The sequence below is a fragment of the Balearica regulorum genome, chromosome 2 (assembly GCF_011004875.1).
Source record: "Balearica regulorum gibbericeps isolate bBalReg1 chromosome 2, bBalReg1.pri, whole genome shotgun sequence".
Classification (NCBI taxonomy): Eukaryota; Metazoa; Chordata; class Aves; order Gruiformes; family Gruidae; genus Balearica; species Balearica regulorum.
The window spans coordinates 114,516,636-114,543,370 of NC_046185.1; the positions used below are offsets into that span (position 1 = coordinate 114,516,636).

General features: G+C 41.9%; 1 protein-coding gene across 2 annotated transcripts; it reads left to right on the top strand.

Annotated features, from left to right (window-relative positions):
- Nucleotides 1-6,236: 6,236 nt before the first annotated feature.
- FKBP9 (FKBP prolyl isomerase 9) lies at nt 6,237-24,786 on the top strand. Of its 2 annotated transcripts, none has more exons than XM_075745377.1 (10): nt 6,237-6,756; nt 10,582-10,727; nt 11,327-11,516; nt 12,205-12,350; nt 13,569-13,758; nt 16,038-16,183; nt 17,455-17,641; nt 19,561-19,706; nt 21,233-21,396; nt 23,143-24,786. In XM_075745377.1, the coding sequence occupies exons 1-10, from the start codon at nt 6,503-6,505 to the stop codon at nt 23,323-23,325; spliced, it is 1,752 nt and encodes a 583-aa protein (XP_075601492.1). In that variant the 5' UTR covers nt 6,237-6,502; the 3' UTR covers nt 23,326-24,786. The 2 variants fall into 2 exon arrangements, with proteins under 2 accessions (XP_075601492.1, XP_075601491.1); XM_075745376.1 differs by having other exon boundaries at nt 6,370-6,756; nt 12,205-12,356.
- Nucleotides 24,787-26,735: the final 1,949 nt, after the last annotated feature.

A 26,735-nucleotide genomic window follows, 5' to 3' on the forward strand; every position in this document is an offset into this window, starting at 1 on the left:
TAATTGCAGTGATCTTCTTGTACTGGACCCCTGATAAGCACCTGCTTTAATGCTTACATGCGCTAATAAGAACCACTGAGCACTATTCTGTAACACCTACAGACTTCGGGCAGCTTCTAGGGGACTCACATCTGAATATTAATGAAGGAGGGGAAAAATAACAAGGTGTCCTGTTTCCAGTTTGCTTAGGCAGTGGCTGCTGGCAGCTACAGCGCTGGTATGCAGAGAAGTGACTGACCTGACTTGCCTCTTTTCGGATCACTTCTGCAAATAATCATTTTACTCAAGGCAGGCAAGTGGTGTGCTCATTTCAAAATGCAGGCTGGTTTTACTTCTGGTAGAACAGATACCCTTACATTTCAAGAAAGTTTTCAGTTTATTTTGTGCCAAGTTGTTTGCAGAGGAACCATGTCCTCTTCTCCTCCCAACACATGCAGCTTCCAGAAGGCATTTTATAGGCAAAATGCTATAGGCAGGGGATGGGTGGATGTGGGGGTGGGGGTTAGACTGGAGCTTGGATAAAAGGGTTCTGTCTTTCTGGGTGGGAGTCGTAGTCCACACCTAATTTACAAACCAACTTTATTAAGGCAGCTTTGTTTAAAAGAATGTTGGAACAAAACATTATTATTTTTAATTATAGAGCCGTAACAGTTCTAGCAGACAGAGTACAGATCAGGCGTGATAAAACTTAGGCATGCTGAATTAGTTACCCAATTGTGACCATTTGCTTTTCAGACCTTAGTTGTCTATGCTGCTTCTTGGGAAGCTTCTTAGTCTTCAAATAAGTGTGTAATGCTTCTGCCCTTCCTTTTGACTCAGTGGACCCTTTCTATAGGCAAACTATCAGCAATGTTTGGATTGTATTTGCTTTTAATGTATTTAAGAAAATCAGTAGGAACCACTTATTTCTGCACAATTTGAGCAACACAGTTTTGAGATTGTGCATGCTGCATATGAAAGTTCAATGAGACTGCTTTCCAAAGTTTGTATGGCAGAAGACTGAGTTTATCCCACTGGGGTTTTTTTCTGGGTTTTTTTTGGGTTTTTGTGTGTGTGTGCAGTTTCCTAGATCATTTCCGTTGCAGATGCAAACCCCCACTCATTGGGAATTTAGGCCAATGTACAGCAGGCTTCCTTACTGCATGTGCACAAGCCTATAGAAATCCACAGACTGAAAACCTGTGGTTTAACCACACGTATTCTTTGTTAGGAATATCCAAGTCTTTCTGCAGCTTAGTATAAGCATTCCGTTGTTTCAAAACCATTCTCTGACTTTTTGGGTACCTGCAATAAATTTAGAATATGCTATAGTTCACATGAGTTTTAAAAATGTCTTATCCGACACGTTTCCCATTTTGTCTCCAGCTACTTAGGTTATGTTAGGTATGTCATTTATGACCAGTTTTTTTACATTTTAGCCCCTCCATAGATGAATCTTTCTGAAAATCTGGTACCCGATTTTCATACTTAGGTTGAAAATTCAGCTTTTCTGAAAAAGCGACTTTTAATCTCTGTGGTCTCTATTTTCAATGGTATTTAGGTCTGAAAACCCTTTCCTTTTTGTGAAATTAGGATAATGGCATTTTCATATTTAACACATACACATATATGTATATATATTTTGCCTGATAAATGCATGAACAACGAATGGAAATTGGTACATTTAAATATATAGTTGTGAAAAACGGTAGGACAAACTTGATGCATAGGGTAGTTTTTCTGCAGTTTTACACTGGCACATCTACACTAAGGCCAACAGCATTGTTCTCGTGTAATTAGAAAATAGTTTTGCCCAGAGTTGGCTTGCTACAATTATTTGTTCGCCTCTAGTAGTGTACAAACTACAACAGTTGCAATGTGAACACAAAAGGCATGTCTGATGCCTCAGAAGTGTGCAATCCAGGCTTATGCTTTTGGCAGCCATTTCCCTTACAAACAGCAGCAGTGTTGGGGGAAGACAAGGGTCAACAGCAGTCAATCCTTGTGTTTGGCTGCTGGGAGCTACTGCCTCATCTCTGGTGGCGGTGGGCTTTTGTAAGTGCCGTCTAACCCGTGTCTGGCAAAATGAGCCGGATTTGCTAAATCACTTGGATAATAATTTAGCATGGCACATTTGGAATGACAGGCTGATAAGCACTAATTAAGACAGCTCTGTTGGTGTATCTCATTATGCTGTGCCCTCCAACAGGGGAGTTGCTGAGTACCTGGGGGCAAGTAAGACTCTCTCCCGGTGCTGAGGGGCCTGGAAGAGGGTGCTGGTTCACAGTGTTACCTGCTGTTTGTTTGACTTTCACTGGAACATCTGTAGTGGGTGGAGCAGAGATAAAATGAAGATGAATTGAAGTAAACAAAATTTGCCTGCAGTATCAGCAATTTAAACTGTATCCATTTCACTCATGGTCTGAGCACATCTGTGTTGACTGCTAAACCACGAGCAGCAATAAATTGAAATAAATTCTGCATTTTAAATAGCCTGTACATGTGGCCAATAAGCCAGCATGAGTCTCTGTGAAGAGCTCTGCGTCACAATATTTCTGATGGCCCACCAAGGAAGAAGCCCAAGTCACCTGGATCACTTGGGTCGCCATGATTTAGGGTCATGTCATGTCCTCATGAGTCACACCATTGACAGTAAATTACACATAATTAAATTAGATGTAACTGATAGAATTTAGATTAAAATATTTTGGGTACAAAGAGCTATTTCAGGTTCCAGGTGCTCTGAATTTATCATGTAGCCGCATAAAATAAAAATTGTATTTTTTTCAAAATGCTCTTTACTAAGACGAGTACTTAGTGAGAATGTTTTATGGATATAGTTTAGCCATATTTAATTCTAAAACCCAGTGTTGATACACTGTGCTTCTGTGGTTGTTTGGAGGTATCTGAAGATCTCCATGAACTTTACAGATCTTTACCAGGAAAAATTAGTGTTGAGTTATAATTGGGGGTTTTATTTTCCTTACTTGGAATTCAGCTCAGCAGAGAGAGCACGATGGTTCTTTCACATCAGTTGTAACCCAGAACTATTTTCTAAAGAGCTTCTTAGGAGCTTGAAAGAGAGTACACACCGAGGTGAACAGCTGTGGAAAACTGCAGAAGATAAAAATAATTCAGAGTCCCCTCACACAATCCCCTTGTAGATTATATAGCCAAAATCAGCATTACACTGTGTTCTTTCTCAATATTACCTAGTGATTAAAAGCAGATTGATTTTTTTTTTAAAACTGGATTTTATATCAGTTCAAGCTGTGTTTCCCATTGCTCTCACTTTTTGACTTCTAGTATCTGAGTTCTCCCTAAATTTGCCTGCCATTATTTCAAGGTATCTGTAAGCCACAGCATTTGACATATTCTTTCTAAGAAAAAAAGGACTACCTCTGTATTTCTTGATCTATAATTGATAGAGTATTTAGAAAACATTGTAAACCCACTCTGTATTTTTCTCTCTCAGTATGCTACCTTTTTAGAAAATGTCCATATCAAAACAGAATACGTACTTCAGGCATCCAAGGACTGAATCTTCGGGCCTGTAATCTTAGCTGTATGATGGGTAATTGAGAACAGTTAGTGGTTAAGTACTGGGTAAGTCCAACGGCTACTCAGCAGAATATTTCACTAGTCACAACCTCTCCTATGTTTATGTGACCGAGTGTGTTGCAAACATTTTAATTTACATTAGGCCCACCATCTCATGATTGCCTGGCGCTTGGCTTCAAGCACATTCCAAGGAGCAGAACAGCATCTCAAGTTACACATGAGTGGTATATTGCCTACCTCAGTCTCAAGCTGAGGCTTTAGCTCCTTTTCCCATGTTACCATAAATTAATCTTTACGTGAAATGACTCATCAGCATGCTCCTCAGCTTTCTTCAGTGCTTCTGAGACATGATTTATACCAGCAGTGTATGAAGGAATTTTCATATCTATCTTCTTGGCACTTGAGCTCTTGAATTTCTCCTCTGTGTGACAAGCTCCAATAGTAATGCTGCTGTGATACACAGGTAAAGAAGGAGAGCTGGCATTTTACTTCCTTGGCCTTTAAAAGATTTGAGAACAGCATAAAATCCTTGAGATATATTTTAATTTGATGCAGTGTAGCCCAAAGCTAGGAGAACTGCAGCCCCTTTACATGAGGCACACAACATCCTCCAAATGGCGATACGAAGGCACGAATCCCAGCTCCTTCACCCTCGTTTAATGTCTGACCTGTGACATTCCTGAAAGCTAATTTTTCAGAGAGCTGTACTGTGGTTTTAAGTCTGGGATGGATAATCCTCCTTCCAGGACCAGCTTCTCTAGGAGCTTTAGGCATGTCTGTGCTTATCTCCCCGCTCACACTGTACTGGTCATTGCTGCGTTTTGGGCTGAGTGGAGATCAGGCGATCTGATAGTGATCAGCGTCTCCAAAATGCTTCCAGGGAAGCTGGGTTAGTGTTCAGACAAACTGGCATATAAATGTTTTCTGTGTGTCTGTGTATGTGTGTGTGCTTTGAAAAAATAGCAAAATGTTAAAAATGACATTTCTAAGGAAAATACGGGACAGCTTTTGCATTCTGTTGCCTTTGTGCTCCCTGAACAAAACTAGGAGGACAGAAAGCAACACACTTCCCTGGCTGACAACTATCTCCAGCTCTGTGGAGAACATGCTGCATCAGCTACAGGGAGAATGGTGTGGAGGCACGAAGCTTGCAGGTTTGGTAACACAGAACGGACACGTGGCTTTTTTAGGAGTTAACATAAACTGGTAATGCTTACAGCACTCTTGGGGCAATGGTAATTACATCAGAAGTGGAGAACTGTTATTGACAGAGGTAATGAGTACAAAACTGCATAAACAGTAAGAGTCCAATGAATTGTTTTGAAAACATAGAACTTCTTAAATAATTCACCATAAATAAAGACTTTGTCACAGCCTGGCAAAAAGAAGTGCCAAAAGCAGGGTAAGCTTTATTTTTATGTTGGTGCTATCAACATACTCCAGTGGTGAACTATGAGTTTAAGAAAATAGAGCATGTCCATACAAACCAACTTCAAAATAAGCTATTTAAATCTAGGCAACTGCCAGACAATTTACATGGCTTATTTAAAGGATACTTCACAGGGCTGATTTGGAACATGCAGCGTGACTGTTGTTGGAAGGAGGATGTGATTTGTAACCGCAAATCTGGTTATCTTTAAATAGCTGCCTGAGTTGCTAAATTTTTTTCACTAGTCATCAAGCAGCAGCCATTTCCTAGCAATATGTCAATATTCTACAAGAGCGTTTTGGAAAACACTTTAAAAACATGAGATTTGGCTGCATCGCTTCTGTTTGCTGGGGCAATAGAGCTGGGTGGAGGATGCACAAAGAATGGGGAGCTGGGCCTGTGAGCCGCCATCTCCCCAACTGCGACACTCAGGCATTTATTGCCATACTGCTGTCCCTGGGTTTAGTGGTTTCTTCTTGCAAATGGTCCAACTGAGTGTGGGTTGTGCTTGTTTAATAATTTATCAATAACAAAATCTTATCATTGATGTTTCTTAAAGATACTATATTCCTAGGTGTGCCTGCATTTCCAATGAGTTGCCCCAAACCTGCTGCCATAAAATTCACTGCTTTTCAAAAATATTTTATTATTTAACTTCTTCTTGCTTGGAGTTTGATGCTTCACATGCAGACACTTAGCTTTTCCGTGCTTCTTCACTGAAACCAGTTAGAACAATGGAGAACAAATCTAAGTTCCTCCTCACCAGTGTGCACACAATCAAAGAGGGAGGAAAAGGGGATAGCTGGCCGACCGGGACGTTGATTCCTCCTGGACACTGGCGCCTTACAGGGTGCCTGTCAGGTCATTTTCTTCTGCGTCATTTGCAAAGTTTCCCTGACGGGGTATTGCAAATACCTGTGACAGCGCTGGTGCGCATCAAGCAGTAGATGCCAACTCAAACGTGTATCTTTGGAGTTTTGATCTAAAATGGAACATTTGCGATGGGATTTTAAATCTGCAAATACTCAATGATGTCGTGCGCGGAGCACACGTGCCGGGGTGCAAGCGCGGTAACCAAAAGCCGCGGTGCTGGGCTCGACCGTCGCGCCCTCAGTCCATCCCAGCACCACTGGAACAGCTTCTGCTCATCTGCGGGGGGGGGGGGGAGCATTCAGGAGCGAAGAAGCGCCGGGAAGGGCGGCCCGGGGGCAGCGCCACGTCGCACCGCTGCGCACACACACACACACCCCCCCCCGCTCCCCCCGCCAGCCCGGGCAGGGGGGGACGGACGCGGAGGCGGGGGGGGGGGCGACGGTGTCAGCGCTGCTCCGCTCCGCTACAAACTGCGCAGCCCCGCGGCAGGGGTGTGGGGAAGCCGGCGCCGAGGCTGCTCCTCCCCCGTCCCGGGTGGGAGCGCTTCATCCACGTTTGCAAGTTTGCAGCGGCGGGAGGAGGAGCGGGAGGGCTGGGGCCGGCGGCCTCCCTCCCCTCGCCGCCTAGTGCACCCTGAGGCTGCCCCGCTCGCGGCCCTCCATGGCGGGGCCGGCGGCCGTGCGGCGGCGGGGCCCGGGTTGTGGCGCGCTGCTGCTGCTGCCGGCGCTGCTGGTGAGCTGGGCGGCGTGCCAGGCGCCGCCGGTGCCCGCCGCCGAGCCCCCCTGGGACGGCGCCGACGTCCGCGTCGAGCGGCGCTTCGTGCCCGAGAGCTGCCCGCGGGCCGTGCGGCCCGGAGACTTCGTGCGTTACCACTACCTCGGCGCCTTCCCCGACGGCACCCGCTTCGACTCCAGGTCTGGTTTGCGCCCGCCTCGGGGCAGCCTCGTCGGGGTTTGGTTCGTGAGGGTGCTCTTTTGGGAGAGGAGAGGAGAGAAGCGAGCGGTGTCCCCACGAGGGTGGTCTTGGGGCTGTTAGGAGATGGTGGCGCTGGGTGGAGGCTGTGGTTGAAGTTCAGGTCCCACTGCTCTTCCCAACTGCGACCCGCTTTGGCCCATGAGCCGTTTTGGGGTGACCAGTTGGAAGCAAGTCAGTGGGAAGCTTGACAATATCGTACAAGCAAGAACGCAGGACCTACAGGCCACCATGGGAAGATGTCTTTGAAACACGAAAGGGCAGAGAGCTGGGGTGTGACTGCTGGGGACTGGGGGTGAGACCTCTGTGGTGGCTGGGTTCGGTTCGCTGTAGTTTGCATGCCCTGATGGATCCCCACCGCGTTCTTCCAGCTGCTGCTCCAGGGCGCTCACTGGGAGCTTTCTGGTCCGAGAGAGAAGACTGTAAGGATATTTGGTTAGCCTGGTAAACAGGAACGTATATAGTATCGCAGTCTCTCACAGTATTGAGTGATTTCCTGCCCGTTTCCTATGTCTTTTCCAGGCTCAAACCTACTCAAATGCAAACATTTCTGAATCGTTATCTTTGCCAGAAATACAAGAATTATCAGGCTGTGCTTACATAGATTCTATTTTTGGATAAGTAACCATTGAATGAATGTGACCTATGTACAGTGAATTGCCTGGCTGCTTCCCTGCTGTTATTTTGGGATCAGGAAGCCTAAATAGTGGGATCAGGAGATTGTGAAAGGATGCTGATGCTGCTGACAGCTTATTTGTTTTTTCTTGCTTCATTCATTGCCACTGATCAAAGTATTACTTGGAAAGAAAAAACAAAATGTATATTCGGTAATCCTGGTAATCTTTCTTGTGCTTCAGGGAAAATCTACAGCCTTAGGAAAATAACTGTCCTTCAAAGTAAGCTCAGCTCTTCCTCTGGAGCTGACTGTACTTCAGTACGCCGGTAGTGCAACTTCACCAGAACTGCTCCGGATAAAGTGCGGGGTGCGGTATTTGGCGGTTTAGGTGGCATTGATGCCGTTTCAGTGAACAGGCATGGCAAAGACAGTGAATTTATTGGTGACTGACAGTCTCGGAAAATAAGTCTTAGCTGCAGATGTGAGGACGCACAAAGGCATCATCCTCACGGCTCATTTTACAAATATGCGACAATTAGAAAACCAGCCGTGTGTTCAGAAATGTGTTTCTCATTTCCACAGATCCATACTGAGGCTTACTTGTACGAGCTGAGTTGTACCAGCAAATTTCTGCACTGAGACAGGGCACCTGGAGGGGCTTCCCAGGTGTTGGCTCTCCTTTCATTCCAAGTTCCTTACCATTTGGCTCTGAATTATTTGGGGCAGGAACAAGCTGTGCAGAACTGTACAGCATTTATCTCTTTTGGTCCTCCAAATATCAGTAAATAAATAATAACGATGATAGTCTAATCTAACGAGTATTTATATGACCATCTTCATTTCAAAAGGGTGTAAAAAGGCAGGTTTGTTCAGCTCCTGATTTTTTTCTAGATGGCAGCTCATGTTGACATACGGTTTTGTTATTCCCTAACTATGGTCTTTTTTAAGATTGATGACAGTGGTCTATCATGTTAAGACAATGGAAAATTACAACATTTTTGTGTTCTGTAGGTTAATGGAAGAAATATTTTGGAGTATTTGTCGTAAAATCTTTAGTGTTCACTGCATACAAGTTAAAGATGTTCAGTCAATTTATACTAAAATTAGCTTATTAGAAAGTCTCTTTTTCTACCCATCAGACTTGTTACCTGTTTTAATTTTTTTTAAGTTTTTGAAAGTGCTTACCAGCATCAGTTTAGTCAAACACTACTATGAAATGGTGTAGAAAATATGCTGGGTGTTGAACTAAGGGCAGTTTTTCTTTGTTTCTTGTTCAGCTGCTGAAAATGTGCTTGAGGTTTAAAATTATTTTTCTCTATTTCCAAGTAGAAGGTAGTAATACAGCTCTTCTTGTTAACAGGCCGTTGACAAAGTCTTAGTAACCATGACTGTCACATAAATTAACTAACGTGCCTGTTTATTCTTTATTTTTTTCTGATCAGTATTTGCATTTTTATTTCCATGGCCATGAAATGATTTACATTTTTTAACTCTGACTATAATTGCCTGGTCATGTGCTGTTAATTTGGTAAATTCCTCTAAGAGAAACTAATTTTGCTTAGTTTTAAGGAATCTGCAAAGTCAGTCCTGCAAAGCTGCAGGGTCTGTTCACTGCTTTGTTCAGTTCTCTGCTTAGCATCAATGTTTTCTTAATTGTAGGTTTATTTTTGGCAAAAACCCCTCTTCATCCCAGATGGGATGCTTTGTCAATCGCTACAAAATAGCACTCTGAGGTTTTCATAGAACATATTATGTTATTAGTCCTAACATCTTAATTAAGTTTTCGTGTATATAATAAAATTTGTGAGGAGCTAATTTAAATACTTTCCATCCTTGCCTGGGAGTGGGAATATTTGTGCAACAGAAACTGAATGCTCTGTATAGAGGGCTGTCTATTTTAAGGGAGAAGTTTGCCAGAAAAAAAAAAAAAGATGGAACAAACAGAGATCACTCAGTAAAAATATTTGAGGGATTCAAGGCTCTGGGACTCTTAGGAGGCTCAGTATGTTGTGGAAGTGATGTGTACAGTCTTTGAAGGAAAGTTTGACATCATTTCCCTAGCGATATCTAGCTGCTGGCTGCTTTCCAGAATATTTTAGCAGGCAAACAGGCACAAGCCTTTTTTTTTTTTAATTATTTTTTTCCAGTGCTGCCTTTTATCTGGGGAAAAAAAAAGTCCTTTAAATTATAAAAGGAATTTGAGAGAATGGAAGCAATAAAAGCTTAAAAATAGGCATGAAGCTTTTGAAATGCTTCCCGCTGTGTGTTTATACATTGCTTAAAACAATTAAATAACAGCAGTAATTCAGGCACAGCAAAGCGAGGTCATTGTGTGGATTTAAGGTAGTCAAACTAATCATGTAAGCTAATGTTAGTGTTCTGCTGTGGTAACACTGCTGCTTTCTGTGGAAAACTTCATTTAAGCATCATTCCTTTTACCTTTCAAATTTTGATGTATTATCACAGTGGAGATCATTTAACTAGCTATCTTGATTCTTGATCTGGCAAACTTGCTGTTTAAAGCATGTCTCTATTTTGATTATTTAAGTCTTAATGATGTAAGAGCTGGGAATGTGGCAAAGAAAGTAAGTAACCAGTTGGAGAAAATAAATAACCGATTGGCAAATCTTGTAACTGTTACTTGAAAAGACATCTTTTCTCTTTCGTCTTCTCCCGCAAAGAATTGCCAACAGTAATATCTCACGTAGTAAACCTTATCGATCTCACATAATATTTTTGTGGTGTTACTCACCAAAATCAATATGCTGAGATCCTACTGTAGGAGCAGTCATCCTTTCGTATCTTGAATAGTGTTTAATTTTTATTTCTTGATAGTAATTTTCCAGTGCTGCTTATAGTATTAATGTGTAAATTAGCTGTTTGTAGTACAGGCTTCAGGTGCCTGCAGTATATTTACATCACACGCTGCTAGAATGGGTTTCAGATAGACTGTGAGCAGTGAACAGAAGGAGAGCTGGGTTTAAGTCTCAGAAACATTTAGAATTGCCCCTTCTCTTAGCAACTTAACAAAAGTTATGCTAATAGGGCAAGGGGGAGACAAGGTATGGTTAAACTCTCAAAAAAAAAAAAAAATAGTGGAATGATGGGTAAATGAACCGCTAACATTTTTGCTCACTTTTCCCATCTTTAGCTATGACAGGGGATCCACGTTCAACGTGTTTGTGGGAAAAGGTCAACTTATTGCTGGGATGGACAAAGCTCTGGTCGGCATGTGCGTGAATGAGCGGCGGTTCGTGAAAATTCCCCCCAAACTCGCCTACGGGAGTGAAGGCGTCTGTAAGTGCAGCACCCGGCCAGTGAATAACTGGTTGTGCAGGTGATTCAGCAGAGCAGATAGAAAGCATAGTCACAGAAGAGAAGGGTAGAAATTGCAAGTAGTGAATTTCAGAGAGGTTCTCCCCTGCTCAGGGGTGTTTGTCAAGCCTATAGCCTAGCTAATCGCTCCAGGCTCCCTCTGCATGCCTGAAGGAAGAGCTGTTGACTGTGGAGGACCTTCAGCAAACGAACCTTGCTACTGAAGTTAACTATTTATTTATACCTACCCTGCTGTTAAATAGTTGTTGTATTTTGGCACTGCAGCGCTGCACGAGGTTTTGTCAGTGCCAAAAGCAGCTTTGCTCTGCAGACTCAGAGGCAACAAATGCTAAATCAAGAGCAGTTTGCCCGATGGATGTATTTGATAACAGTTCATGTCGCCACATTCTCTCCCCCCCCCTTATGTAGCTGCGACAGTGACAAGGGGACAGGGGGATATAAGCAGAAGAAGGACTCAGTTGTGCATCATGGATTTTATGTAGGGAATGCATAGATTGGTTCTCTTTTCACTGATGTCCTGTAAAGGAAATAAAACTAGTTGTGTTGTTTTGGTTTTGCAGCTGGTGTGATACCCCCCAATGCTGTGCTTCATTTCGATGTGCTTCTGATCGATCTCTGGAACTCGGAGGACGAAGTGCAGGTTCAGACTTACTTCAAACCCGAGAAATGTCCTCGGACAGTCCAGGTGTCTGACTTTGTACGATACCATTACAATGGAACATTCTTAGATGGGACCCTGTTTGATTCAAGGTACGCAGCTGGGTTGTGTGTCTTTGTGTCTTTTAATAGGTTTCTGATGTCACTTTAAACCATCACTTCCTCCCCCTTCACTAGTGTAACTATTCATGCTAATTGCCCAGAAAGACAAGAAATGAAATGTGTCAGTAATTCATTCAGTGATAATGGGACAGCAGTACTGACTCAAAGCAATAAAACAGTATGTTATTTATGTTCGAGCATTACCAGCCCAGATCCTTTCATTTTTTAAATTTCATTCTGTGTATCTATATTACTATTTATTGCAGTCAGGTAATAGTTTTTATAACCACTGCGGCATAGCTATTCAAGTTAGATACAAGCTTTATAAACTAAGCAGAGTTTGTGATGAAATTGAGCTACTGATGCTTTCATACTGAGATTTTAAGTTTATGGCATGTGTACTTCATTAAAGTTCTGTGGAAAATGATGCTTTAATAACAGCTGCCATTATATTCGTGAGCCACTTTTCAAAACCTCTGTTAGGTTCCTGAAATAGCTAAGCGCTCTGGAAGACACTACCCAGCCAGCCCCTGGTAAATCAAGGAGCAGTATTTCTTGAGCAGCAAGTTGTGAGTTGTATTGTGCATAGTGTGTGGCTTTTGAAGATTAATATTGTTCTTTCCTGTGGCTGTCTCAGATTTGATTGTGGTTTTGTTTTTGTTTTTTTCTTCATTTTTAGCCATAATCGGATGCGAACTTATGATACCTATGTGGGAATTGGATGGCTAATTCCTGGGATGGACCAGGGTCTCTTGGGAATGTGTGTGGGAGAGAAGCGCATTATCACAATACCACCTTTCCTGGCTTATGGAGAAGAAGGAGATGGTAAAAGTTGCGCCTTTTTTTTTTTTTTTTTAAATCAAAGTCATCCATATTGTAAAACAAACTTGTACTTTGTGTATTTCAAATTTATGGGCAATGTTATTACCCATTTCAGACAGATGGAACACAATGATGGAAAGAGAGGTTCAAAATGCATTAGGTACAGGGATGGACTGATTAAAGTAAAAGATTTTTAAAAAAGTTTAGCCAGTAGGTTGCTTAACAGATACACTGTTGATGATAGAATTATAATCTTTTTATACTGAAATTTTATTTAATTCAGAGGATATAATCTGTGATTAATATCTAGTGGCTCCAAAAACTGGAAGTCAGATGACTGCATAATTCTTTCAGTGACTGCCACAGAGAGCAGAATTTTGAAAAAAGAAAAATATATTTTTAGTTCCTATTTTTATTTTTATTTTTTGCAACCAATGCCCTAGTAATAACTACAAGATGGATTAATTGTCCTGTGAGACTGTATGCAGACTGCAGGTCACCATGTTAGGTGAGGGGACAGTTAGGTATAGTTTGGGATGCTTCCTTAAATTCTTTCTCTGCTCTAATGTTTAAGAATGTGTCTATGGTGTACAAGGTTTTGTACCCCTTCCATGACTTCATTATCATTACCCGTGATAGCCGTCTCCATGGATAACAAAACTTCGTGGAGTTGTGTTTTAAAATTTTGCCAAGATCTTGAGCTCAATGGTTCTCAGTCAAAGCAACCCATGCTATCGTTTATGTATTGGTGGAAAGGTACTTTTCCACTGAGATAGTCAATTTGCCCTTCTTCAACTTCCATCATGTGGCCTCCTGTTTTGATATTAACAGGATGGGAAGAGCGGGTGTACCAAATTTGTATTCCGATGGTTATGTATGCACTTTCATGAAGTGTGTTGGAAATACTGTTAGACTAAACCATGTGGCTCAGATGGAGCTGTTGTATATTGACCAAGATGAATGTTGCTGAAGAGGCTGTTGGTTTTGGTGAGGCAATGCCATCACAATAGGAACAGAAGGAAATAATTGAGTTGGAGAATTAAGTGACACACCCACACATGAAACAAAAAATGACTGACTAGAAGCAGATTATGCTAATTTATTTTGGGAGGGGAGGTGCCTGATATTCAGCAGTAGGTTACTTTTCTTCAACAAACATGTTTAAGCTCCTTCTAAAAGACCTACTCTTTCTTACCAATTTTCTGCTCAACACTCCTATAGGTAAGGAGATCCCTGGCCAAGCATCTCTCGTCTTTGATGTGGTTTTGCTAGATCTCCATAACCCCAAAGATGGTATTTCTATTGAGAACCAGCATGTGCCTGAATCTTGTGAGCGGAGAAGCCAGGCAGGAGACTTCCTCCGATACCATTACAACGGCACGCTTTTAGATGGCACATTGTTTGATTCCAGGTAACTGAACCATTTGGCCCTACAGATCCCGTTTCCAGTTTGGCTTGTCTGTCTTGTCCATAATATACCTAAATACAATTCTTTGGTTTTCCTTCCTTTTTGATATTTGTGAATGGAGTTGGAGTCTTTTCTTAAAAAAACTCATAGAAACCTTTTCAGTATGGGAAGGAGGACAGAGACCTACCTATTTTGTGTTATGACAGTACCACAGACGCCATCTAGGGGTGGTGAGGCACCTGCCGAAGCTATGTATGCTTTTGACACGCCTGCCTGAAGACTCTTTTTATTCAGATAAATAGAATTTATCTGCCAAAGAGGTAACACTCCTGAAGAGAGAGAAGATAAATATGATTCCCATTTTATGTCCTGAGTCAATGAGCTAGTTTGAGATTAGTCTCAGGACAGCCTTTCCCATTGTACCTGAAAGCAGTTTGCATTTTGAAGGCTAATGTCTTTCAAGACTGAATTCAGCAACGGCGTCTCTGTGATAAAGGAAGAGGGATTGCTGTCACATCAGATTCAAAGCTCTTTGGGTGCATGAGGCTCATATACAGAATTATATGATGAATAATAACCCTTGTAGCTTCCTGCCACTTTTGTTTGCTCTTTAACGAGCAGTACTTTACTTCCTCACTCCAGCTGGCACAAGTAGCTAAAATGAGTTGAAAATAAGCCACTGTAAAATGTTTTACAAAATAAACTAAGAAAATTTTTTGTCATATTTTTACAGCTGCTGCAGGCTGAAGATCAGGATCAGTTTGCAAACATTAGCTGAGAAGTATACTGTGTGTGCTACTTTCCACGAGGTCTAGTCAGGGAATTGTATCTCATGTAATTCAGTTGATGTGCAGTAAGTTTCAGAATCAACCTTGACCTCCCCATTCAGCTACCCAGCTTGGTGGGAGGATCGAAAGCAGGAGACCTGCATCAACAGTCATCACTGGCGACCTTAATTTACAGCTTAGGAAAACTTTTAAGTTAAGAACTTCAAGCTTATCCACAGTGCACCTGCCCAGAATCTCTCTTTTTTGAGGTGTAAATGAGTAGTGTCTGTAGTAGTTAAACGATCTTTTTAAATGGCTGTAGTATTTATATTAGCATTGTTGTCAATAAATAGTAATAAATGCTTTGTAGACAGCAGCGTCTACATCATTCTTAAGTGCTGGCAGTTGTTAGAGGGCTTATTTGTTAGAGTGTTGTATCCTGGCTTCCTGCAGAATTTACAAGAAAGGCCAATATCTAACAGGTATCTATGAAAAAATAGAGCAGCTAACAATAGTTATTGAAAGCCTTGGAGTTGGCCAAGAAAAAAAATTCCCACTAGTATAGCGAGCGTGCCAAAAGCACTGTGAATGGCTGGGGTTGAGAGCTTGAACAATCTTTTGCTTCATTTTTTTTCTCTGCAATATTTAGCTGCAGAACTGCCCCATGGCTGCTCAACCAGAGCTATCTGGACTCAGAGCAGCTGAATAAACCTCTGAATTACATCAGAGTCTGCATTGGTCTTGCTCTTTCCCAGACTGACCTTGTAAAGGTGAATTAAAACCTTTCTGCCTTCCCTTCCTTGGGTTGTGCCTTCATGTAGGATGTCTTGAAGAAAAACAGAAGACAGACATCTCCTTGTAATGGACATGATTTTGTTGTTGCAAGCTTGTTTTATTCTATTATGAGGGACTGAAGCCGATCCTCCAGCCTATGTATAAGTGATTGGCATAGTTTGGAAGGGAGGGATAGTATTGATACTGTTTTGTTGTCATGACTCATTTTAATGCCGTGCATCCCAGGAAAACCTATTTATCCCACCTCCTGCTTTGATTAGTTGAACTACATAGCTGTGGTTGCAAAATGAGATGGTCTGAAGGGTGTTTTAAACTATCTAATTGATAAGCACTTGCTAAAATTGAGTTGGAGTGGGGAAAATTTAAAGGAAAAAAATTTATTTTTTCAGTTACTTACTAAAACATGATTTTTATTTAGTTTAAAATACATAAATAAGTGAGATTTTTCTGTCCAGATGTAGTAGAAATGCATGTGCAAATAAGCTGTTCCATAGCCAGGGACCCAGTACTGGTTAATAACTGACGTGTGCATCACTGACTGATGAAACTTGGTGGCCTAGATTCATTGAACATGGTTCATTGCGTTGTTCCTCTCCAGTGCTAGTTAATGACCGTGTGTTTGACCTTAACTGGTTTAAGAATTGTGTTGCAGACCTATTGTAAAATTCCGTGTTTTCTGGAGTACACCTGACACTGCTAAAATGCATATATTTTCCATAGCTATTCACGAAATCGTACGTATGACACCTATGTCGGGAAAGGTTATGTGATTGCTGGGATGGATGAAGGTTTGCTAGGCGTATGCACTGGTGAAAAGAGAAGAATAATAATCCCCCCTCATCTTGGATATGGAGAAGAAGGAAGAGGTAAGCTTAACTTTTCGTTCAAGTCTTCCATAATAATATTTAGTGCATCTGTGTGTAGTTAAACTGTATAAAGTATTTGTTCCTTTTTTTTTTTTTTTTGGGCGTTTGAAAGGCTTATGAATTAGTTCACTATTTCATGGGCATACAACTGACAGTTACACCCAGAATTGGCAAAATTAATTTAAGTAGCTAAATAGGCAGGAGAATAAGAATGCAGAAAAATCTCACATGTATTTGGTGATGTGAAATTATCTGGATAATTAGTGTCTCAAGCAGACTGGTAGTTGGTGACCTGAACTCATTAGGATAATCAGTGTTTCAGAGACTGGTACTTGGATACCAGGAGTTCTGCAGTGTGAGATCTTCCTTCCTGTGTGTCTTAACAAGCTGTCTATGCTAAAGGAATTCGTTGTATTAAGTTTTCTTCCCCGTTCCTTCCACAGCCATAGATTTTGTGGACTCCTAAGCCACCTGCGTAAGCAGTGGATGCATGTAACAGCAAAGTGTCTGTGTATGTATAACATACAGTTACGATTCCTTTGGAAAAACTCATTATTACCTAAAAAGATTGCTGTGAGAGATTGAATCTGATAACCCTTCTAGCCGACCAGTTTTATGGCTGGTGTTTCAAAAGGTGCCTCCTGGGATCTTACTGGGAAAAAGTGAGTTAGAAGAAAAGCCTCTCTTCTGGGAATGTAAATTCTGTGCTGTTGATTTGGAAATTAAGACTCCTCCAAAACCAAAACCCGCCCCTGGGTCTGTATGTGCCTGTCAATCCTGGTAATGCGACTGCACATTATCCTGGGAAGGGAAGGAAGAAGTTGGCTGCTATCAGGGCATTTTAAGGAAATGTAACCTTTCAGATATAATGGCATTCCTTAAAGCATGAGAAGTCCTATGAGAATTTTGATGGTCAATAATGAATTGGTACATGATGCACAAATCAGTTGTTTAGGATGGTCACAGGAAGTACATGGCTGTTGCTTCATTTCTGCATAACTTTCAAATTCAGAATAAGGGAAATCTTTTCCTTCACTGTTGAACTGAGTGCATGTGTAGTGCTTTTCCACTGGTTCTCTTTCCTGCACTGGATGCAGCTTGCATCTGTTGCATACAGAGGAGATGTAATCCTTTAATTCTGAATAAGAAGAGCAAAACGACTCAGTAGCAGACCCTGTGGGAATATATATTCCTACAGGGTGCAGTACCTGGTTATCCTAAGCCTGTTTGGGTTTTTCTTTCTTTACTTGCCTAATTTGCTTCCTATTTAGGAAAGATTCCAGGATCTGCAGTGCTGGTCTTTGATATCCACGTGGTTGACTTCCACAACCCCTCAGATTCGGTCAGCATTACTGTTAACTACAAACCTTCCAACTGTACCATACTGAGTAAGAAGGGAGATTACTTGAAGTATCACTACAACGCTTCGTTGCTGGATGGTACTTTGCTAGACTCGACGTAAGTAGATCGCTTGGTAAAGAAAATGTCCCTAGCAGCTGTGAAAGCAGAATGAATTGCCTGCAGAGTGGGCTGGCAGGGAATAAAGAATTTTTAAGTGACTAATTGACTATTTATGTAGAGTGTATTTTTCTGCCTGCCTGCCTAAGATATATTAGGAGGAGGAAAAGAAAAAGAGAATCTGTTGTAGCGTAATGAGAGAACTGGGAACAAAGAGGATGTAGGACTGTGTTGGAGAAGAACATAAACACTACAGGTGGAGTGATGACACAGGTTGTCTGCATGGCAGCCTGTTTAAATGGGCTCAGTCAGGAGTCTGGGCCAGTCATACTACAACGACACAGAGGTCTGTGTGAACAAACTGTCCAAGTGTGTTCAGTTTCTTGGGTAGGATTTGCACTCTGCACTGATTCCGTGCTCCTGAGGGACATCTGGTAGAGGTACTCGGTGTAGTCTTGTTACAGCTAGCTTGATTTTTAGTAAATAGTGTTTTATAGTAAATGGTCACTGTCATGTCTGTACTGCACACAGGTGTGAGTTTTCCTGTGTTGTAGTGGTGCCATAAGGGTCAGCATGGAGAAACTATCAGAGGGCTTGATGGTGACTGTGACTGCAGTGTTGCTCTTGCTCCTTCCTGTTGACAGCAGGTTTATGAAGGAAGCAGAGATTGCTCCAGTCTGTCTCACAGAGCGCTAAAGCAAGCCCATCGCACTCTTTGCTGCAGCTACAAGAATACTTCTGCTAGCTTATCTTCTGTCTTCATAGCGCAAGTCATCTAAATAATATTTCTTTTTTTTGGAAGGGAAGTTGGGAAAAGCTATTCTTAAACAGGTTATAATTAACATAGGAAGCAGCTCGTAGTTTTCACAGTGTACACAATAGCTTGCAGAGCTGAAAAGCTGGCTTACGTTGAAGCGCGTGATGTGATGCTGTAGGCAAGTATGTATGCAAGTAACGTGTTTGGATCAAAACACCTTTTATATGGCAGGAATGCTGAATTCCCATTTTTGTAGCAGGAACCAAGGGGTGTCAAGACTGTCTTATTCAAAGCATTTTATAGAGAATCAAAGATCATGAGTCTTGTTTTCCTAATTTGAAGGCAGACCTCCTAGCCACTCAGTTGTTTTCTTTCCAAATAATACTCTTTTGTACAAGCATGTCATGCAGTGGTACAGACAAGCCAAATAACCAAAGGAAGGAGACCAACAGAAGAAAGGGTCCTGCTGTTGTGACACACACTGAATAAAAAGTCTTAACACTGCATGCTCTACTTTTAGAATCACCACACACGTTGAACTTCTGGGGTTTTCACTCGTGATAATTTCTAATTTTAGAAATGAGCCACCAGCAGCAAGGTATAATTCAAAATACAATATGGTTAAATAACAGTAGTAGTAGTATACGTGCAGGCTGTCTTGGTTAAGTGACTACTACATTATAGTGACTGATTTTATTAAAGGCATAGCTGATCCATGTGAACGCACCCAGGTCCCGATAGGTTGGTAGTTCTGGGACAAATGCACATCTGGAATTTTTACATCTGCTAAAACGTCTTGCTTCATTAGTTAAAAATATGTGAAAGGCAAAAGCCCTTATTTTGAGATAAAATACTTTGGGGGTTTAATTGGCAGGATTAATGATTTTAATTGGATTTTGTTCAAGAAGCCTATAATTTTAGTACCAGAGGACTTGTCAATAGTAGGGACACTTCTGTTTGGCATTGGCTGGCACTTGCTACCTTGAGAACATGTTCAGGTAACTGCTTGGTAGAACAGAGCTTTAGGCATGAAGTAAATTTTTGGCAATGACAGGACACTAACTAGAAACTGCTGTTTTCTCTGGTAATTTTGAACCGCAGAAATTCTCTATTGTGTGTTTAGAGCTTTTTTTTGTTGTTTTTCTCTCCCCGCCCCCTCCAGACACAGCCTTGGCAAGACCTACAACATAGTCCTGGGATCAGGACAGGTAGTGGTGGGGATGGACATGGGCCTTCAAGACATGTGTGTTGGTGAACGCCGAACGGTCGTTATTCCACCTCATCTTGGTTATGGAGAAGATGGAGTAGGTAAGTGAGTGAAACCTATTGCACATCCACTTAGCATCTCTCGAGTAACTGAAACACAAGTATGCGTGTTTTGTTACTTGCTTTGCACAAGGGCATAAGGTGAGTGTCTCTTACCTGCTTGAATGGGATTTTTTTAGATGTTTTTCATTTCATTATTTTAGACAGCCCCCTCGTTCCCCAGTGAAATGAATATCCTGTGTTGTGTGTTAAGCCATACTGCTACTGTGGCCAATAGAAAGACCATGCCGTTACAAAAGGGAACACACGCCCCCAGTAATGTCGCTTTGTCAAAATGGAAAGCTCCAGGCACTCTGATGTTACAGAGGGATGTAAACAGTGTTCTCCGTGATAGGGAGTTGGGCACTCATGCTTGGACATGCGACGTGTTATTCAGGGAACAAACCTGGAAGGGACTGTTAAGCACTAATGTGTTAGAAAATGCAAAGAACCCTTAGAACTCAGAAACAACATAAACTGAATGCAACATAAACTGAATGCAACATAAACTGAATGGTTGGTTGAAACCCCAACACCAATACATTTAAGGCCAGAGCGTTGAGGCTTACAAGTCTTTAATGGCAGGGACAACAATAGTAAAAAGAACAATACAGAAGTGACAACTCTTGTCGCCCTGTATGTGTGGTTCTTACTGGTCCTCTGAGTTAAGACACGAGGGAAAGGAATCTTATCGGGAGATCACCAAGATCGACACACTCTGATATGTGTGTAAACAGTTGCATAAGTTGCTATGTTCTTTGAATAGCTTCAGAACAGTTTGTGTTTTATAAAGACTGTCAGGTATCATGTGCCAAGCTTAGTGGAGAACTAATTTGTGATAAGAGATAAAGAAGCATTATCACTCATACCTGTCTTCCATGAAAAATTATGAGTATTATATATGCAATACTCTATGCTATTATAAAATCATATATATAATGAATTGAAAATTTCCTCATAACATAAAAAGTCTGCTGTGTTAAAAAAAAAGTTACAAACATTCTTATCATAGGCATTTGCCCTCATTCAAATTGCATTCGATATACATGGTCTGAAACATTGCATGAGTGTCAGTGTTGTGGTATATACCTGGATATCTGAAGAGACTGCTCCTTTGCTACTGGACAGAAGTTAGAGGTGACCTCAGTTTTCTTTTCCAAGAGTAAATTAAACTCCTCCCATGGTTTCATTGAGGTAACATCCCAAGCTGTTGCAACACTATTGAGTCTGTCAGTACCACCTTGACACAGTGTATCAGCGAGATAAAGGAAAAATTATTAATTTCTGCAGGTTTATCTTTATAAGCAATAAAAATGGATGCAGTTTTATTCTGAAAGCTTCCTTTATGCTTTGATCACCTCTGCTAAAGTGAACAGGAAAATGTGGTGGGCTTGGGATCACGGAGCTGGGGATCACAGTAGAGAAGCGCCTGTTGGAGCAGGAAGAGAAATTTAATTATGGACTAAAAGGAAATTTACTCTTCAGTGTAAGTGAGGATAAATACCCCTCTTTGCCATTTGTTGTGACAGAAGGAGAAGTGCCTGGTAGTGCTGTACTAGTTTTCGACATCGAACTGCTGGAACTGGTGTCTGGCTTGCCTGAAGGGTACATGTTTGTATGGAATGGGGAAGTCTCTCCCAATCTTTTTGAAGAAATAGACCAGAATCATGATGGAGAGGTTCTTTTGGAGGAGGTAAGCTGAAAATGAAAATGCTTGCAGTGGTTTTCTCATACCACCATCAATGCAGATGTTGAAGAATGGGGTCTCTCCTCTCCTCTTCTCCTCCTGTTCTCCTTCTGACATGATGTTTGTGGTCAAGTTAACAGGAAGGCAGCGTGTCAGTTAAAACATTTAGCTTTAGAGGTAGAACCAAGAAGAAAAGAGTGGCCAAAAAAGAAAACAAGAATGGCCGTACTACTTAAGATCATTTACTGTTGTGGTCTCGTTGGTCAACAACAGGTGCTTAGGGCAGGAGTGTAAGAGGCAGAGTGAGTATTCAGCGATCCTTCACTGTAGCAGCCACAACAGTGGCTGTTAATTGGAGATCTATGATGAATTCTTGAGCCAAAGCTGAGCCTGCAGCTGCACATCCAGGAACTGTCTCATCACTTCTGGAGCCTGGCGATGCCTGTGGCTGCTCCTTCCGTGGGTGAATTGTGTGAACAAGCCTCCTTCCCCGTGAGTGCTTTAACATCGGTGGTGTGAGAATGTCATTGGTGCTCTAATTGAACTCCGCTTGCCTTTGCCGCGCCATCTCCAATAATATAAACCTCCGTGAGGTTTTCTGCATTTTCTCTTAACTGAAGAGTTCTATTTTTTTATTCCCTTCTTCAGTCATCTTTGTCGCCTCTGTTCTGTTTTCTGTCCTTGCTTGTTGGAGTAGTGCTGCCTGCAGCTCTCAGGTTGCAGGCTGTGGACCTATGGAACAGCATGAGATGCTTTCCAGCATTTTAACAAGCCAATGGGGTAAAATCAAAATCTTGTTTTCCCTCTTCCTTGCACTCTCTTCCACCTGTTTATTTTCCTTATTTCTCCATCTTCTCTCTTGTGTTTATCTCCACTTCTGTCCTTGCAGAGAAGAAAAGAGTTTTGATCAGTTTAGAGAATGAGGTGGGATGTGACTGTTGATAGCCACATCCTTCTCGTCACCTAGCAAGGAGGAGAAGGAGAAGCCAAGGAGATATGAGAGGATGCTTGGCTTAAAAGGTGTAAGTGAATGTCAGCAGCAGCTCTCATTGCTGAAGCTTATTTAGCGGGTAGCGCCAGAGGTAACAGAATTGGAAAAATTGTGTTTGATTGTGGACTTTCTGGTTTCGGCAAGTCAGCAGTATGACTTCTGTCAGTTGCTGTCTAATCACCATGAACAACTTCATCATATATAGAAGGAAAAGGATTTTTAGGGAAAACTAACCTTATAATCTTGCAACCTTCTCCACCATGGAGTCGAGTGGAAGGTGTAATGCCTGAAGCTACTTCAATAAATCTCATGGTATCCTGATACTTAAAGTCTCTTTTCTGTGTTTCATTCTTTGTTCTTGTGTATTGTAAGACGCAGGTGGATGTCTGTTTTACAGTGCGGGCTGCTTGTATCGGCATGTGAATCCATGTAGATCTATTCCTATGTCACCCTCTATTCAACTCTTCTTTCCCCTAAATTACGAAAAAGAACTTTCCTTGTTATGGGTCCAGGACCCACTGGAGTAAGTGAGGAAATCCCTGTTGAGCTCCACAAAGAGTGACTTAACCTCATGTGTCTGTCCTGATTAGTCCAGTTTGCATTGTAAACTTTATAGGATAGTAACAGTGTACTTTTATGTACACTTAAGCAGTAAAATGCTAAATAGTCAACAACAAATAAATGCTACTTTTGTAAATACTCTTCAGTTTTAAATGGCTGTTTCACTGTGAGCTGTTTTCTCCTCCTTTCTCTCCACCTAGTTTTCAGACTACATTCAAGCTCAAGTTGATTCCGGCAAAGGAAAACTAGCTCCTGGTTTTGATTTTGAAAAGATTGTTAAAAATATGTTCACCAATCAAGACAGGGATGGAAATGGTAAAGTTACCGCTGAAGAGTTCAAGTTGAAAGACCAGGAGGCCAAAGAGGAACACGATGAACTGTAAAGCTAAGAAAAAAAGAAGAGTCCTGAGCTGACCTACTGTTTGAACGTGTGTACTGGAAGAGGTTTCGGCAAGCATTTCTGACAGGTTAGCGCGTGGCTAGCTAGCCTGTGTCTGCCTGTGCCTGCGCGCTGCTAGGCTGTTAAAATAGGAAGAGATTTTCAGTTTGGAATTGTTAGGTATATTTGGAAAAAAAAAAAAGTGTTAAGTGCCTCAAGATGAGATGTATAAACGGATAAGGAGTGTACTGCTGTACGTGGTGGCAGGACCCACACGGTCTGTTTTTATGCTAAAGATTAGAAGTTGTCATTGAACCATACAGTCACTTGGATGGAAGGTAGGGAGAAAACTTACCTTTTTAAAAGAGTTGTAAAAAACCTTCTGTATCCAAAGTATTTCTGCAGGAGAACAAACCAGAAAATATTGCCCATGAAAATAACTTGTAAAAATCATCAGACACTGGGCCCAATTCCTTTCAGAAGGCACGAGCACTCTTTCTAGTAACTGAACAAACTCTTACGAATATTTGCCAGCAGGAGCTCCGATCTGCAAATTGCAGAACATGCAATTAACTATGCCGTTGCAAAATGTCCATAAGCTGTGAATTAAATGAAACAGGCCTAGAATTGTAACCGTGTACGTCTCGGGTTTTTACCTTACGAAATAAGTTTGCTGCCGTCTGTGTTGTATTTAATTAATAACCCTGACTCTTCTTGCTGGCCTGTTGAAACAGTGTTCTGATCAGTGATTCCCAAACCTTTCTAGTTGTAACCTTATTTATAGGTTTGTTAGACTTTAAATATTAGTATTATGGGGTCCAAATACTGTCATAAATACTGGATACAATTGATTTTGTGTTGGGCTTCTGCCTCCTATTTTGGGAATTGTTAGACTAAGGAGTAAGTACTTGGAGCTTATGCAGCAGAGCAGCCTGGCACGGCGAACAAACAAAAAGACAGTGATAGAATCAAGAAACAGACCCATCTGTTTATGCCTGCAAATGTTCCGGCCTATCCCTCAATAAGAAATCAGCTCTGGGAGTGCTGTTTAGATTATGTGAACTCTGGAGACAATCACCCATTTGATCTATAAACGTAGCAAGCTGTTTAATAAAAAATACACTCAACAGACACGTTTCGCTGGAAGGCTGTATCATCCCCCTTCAGTACACTACATGTAAAGAGCACAAAGACGTATAGTGTGACACTGTCAAAGACAAGTAGAAAGGGAGTTGTGTTCCCGTTATACGCTTTGTGTCTAGTGTCTTGCTTTTCTTGATCTGTCCATGTGGGTTTTAAGCTCCCTGAGATGCTCTTTTTAAAAACTGGTATTTCAATTGGATGCAAACATTTTGTGTTGGTTTTTAATACAGTTCTAGAAAATGCAGTGAAATATTTTTTTGAGTTTGATACCATTAAATGTTGGATAACTGATCTTTTTGCTAAATAAAGTGTTGATCAACTATTACTGTTAAAGTTTCTTTTTTTTTCTGGCATTCTGATGGGTGGGGAATCTGAGTAGAAGCAAATACCCTTCGTGCAGCACCTTTCTTGTGCACGTAGCAGGCTTTTCCCGAGTATGTTCAATGTAGCTCTTGGTCTTTAGGAAAAATATTTAAAACTAAGATTATTTGATTCAAAATGATTGAAAATAATAAACCACAATAAAAGATTTTTAGTACTTCACACAGGTGAAATGAAGTCATTCTTTGGCCTTAGAAGACGTTCCCGAAGTGACCCATCCCGTGCTGCCATCAGCTGTGACAGTTGGGAGCGTGACGGTTCTCTCAGCTGGGAACTTCCAAGTCCCTCACTGAATGAAATCATTTTAGGTAAGAAACAACATTTCATTCCCCAGGCTAGCGAAAGCAAACTCACGGGGCTTTGTAGCTGAGGTTTGATGTTTTCACTTCATCTCTAGCTCCAAAACCGCACCTATTGCATGTAAAATGCTGGAAGCCTGTTCTGGGGTTGATGATGTAAATACTGCGGGTGTCAGCGGATGCCACTTGCAATCCAAATGTGTACGGCCTGAGTGGCTCCTTGGAAGCGTTGCCGTCTTCCGAGAGCCGCTTTCTCAGAAGGCTGTTGCACAAAATTTTCCCCTTTCTTTTATTTGGAAGTAGGTAGCTCGCTTGTCCCTGCGGTTCAAATGCGTTGCTTCCGCGTGCTTGTGGAGCGGAGATAAGGAGCTGGACGCAAGTTGTGACTGAGTGCTGCCAGAAGCGTCCCCAGCATGGAAACAACTCCTTACACTGTTCTTGTGCGTACCCCAAAACCCAAGTGTGTCTTCTGAATATCCAGGATTGCTTTATCTGAGAAAATCTTAGTGAATAGGTCTTTCTGCATGGAGGATCGATCGTTCTAGATTCTAATCCCGAAGTAATCCTGAAGATTGCTATACTGGATTTTTTTGGAAGAGCACATCAGTGATGGAATAGCGGGTGTGACTTTACCCGTGCCTCTGGCTAGGGTAAGTACGTCTGAAATTCTCATTCTGTTGCCCCCGAGGCCTTAGCAAACATGGCTTGTGATCTACCTAAATGACATCCTTCTGTCAGGGGGAAGTTTTTGTTGCTGCCTCAGCTCATCCCCCCCAAGTCTGGAGGCTGCCATTTTGGAAATGAGAATGCAGTGTTGGGGGAACGCAGAGAATAAATGGGGAAACTTGCTGCAAAATAATTATATTGACACTGAGCATTTGCTTGCCAGGACTGCTTGGCCGCATTAGGTTAAAAACTAAAATCCAGAATGTTGGGTTACTTACGTAGACCCTGTCAGTTCTTTTCCTTTCTGTGGGCAGCTATCGGCCCCTACCTCAAAGGCAAGCTTAGGGCCGCCCTCCTTCTCAGCAAAGGGTTATACTTTGGCTGAACTCCTCTACCCGTTGCCGCTCCCGGTGCGTGGCCCCCCTTTAAAAGTGAGGGCAGTCTGCCTGGCAGTTAACCAAGCCAGGGCCTGGGGAAGCTGGCTGGGAAAGGCAGATGGTGCTGGTGTGGACTGGGGGAGCTCAGCACAGCCCCTGTGCCTCCAGCGAGAAGTCCCTCTACATCACCGTCCTGTTGGAGAGGGTCGCCTGTGGTGGGTATAGGTAGAAGGGAAATATTTCTCTACCTCAAAGTGTAAGATATTTTTTTTTTTTAAGGCAGAAAGTATTTATTTAGGTACTAACATACCTAACTGAGATAACTTATTTAGAAAAATAGATGATAACTCTTCAGGGGTCATTAACAGCCAGATGAAAATGGAGGGTTTAGCTAACGAGAGGCTCTCCAGAAACCGCACTGCTGCTGCTGCTCCTCCAGTGAAACGGCCAGGTGCTGCTCTCCTCAGAGCTGGGCAGCTGACTCCCGTTAGGCAGCTGGCTGAGGACAGGAAGCTGCCTGCAGTCAAGCTTGGCAATTACCTGCTGGA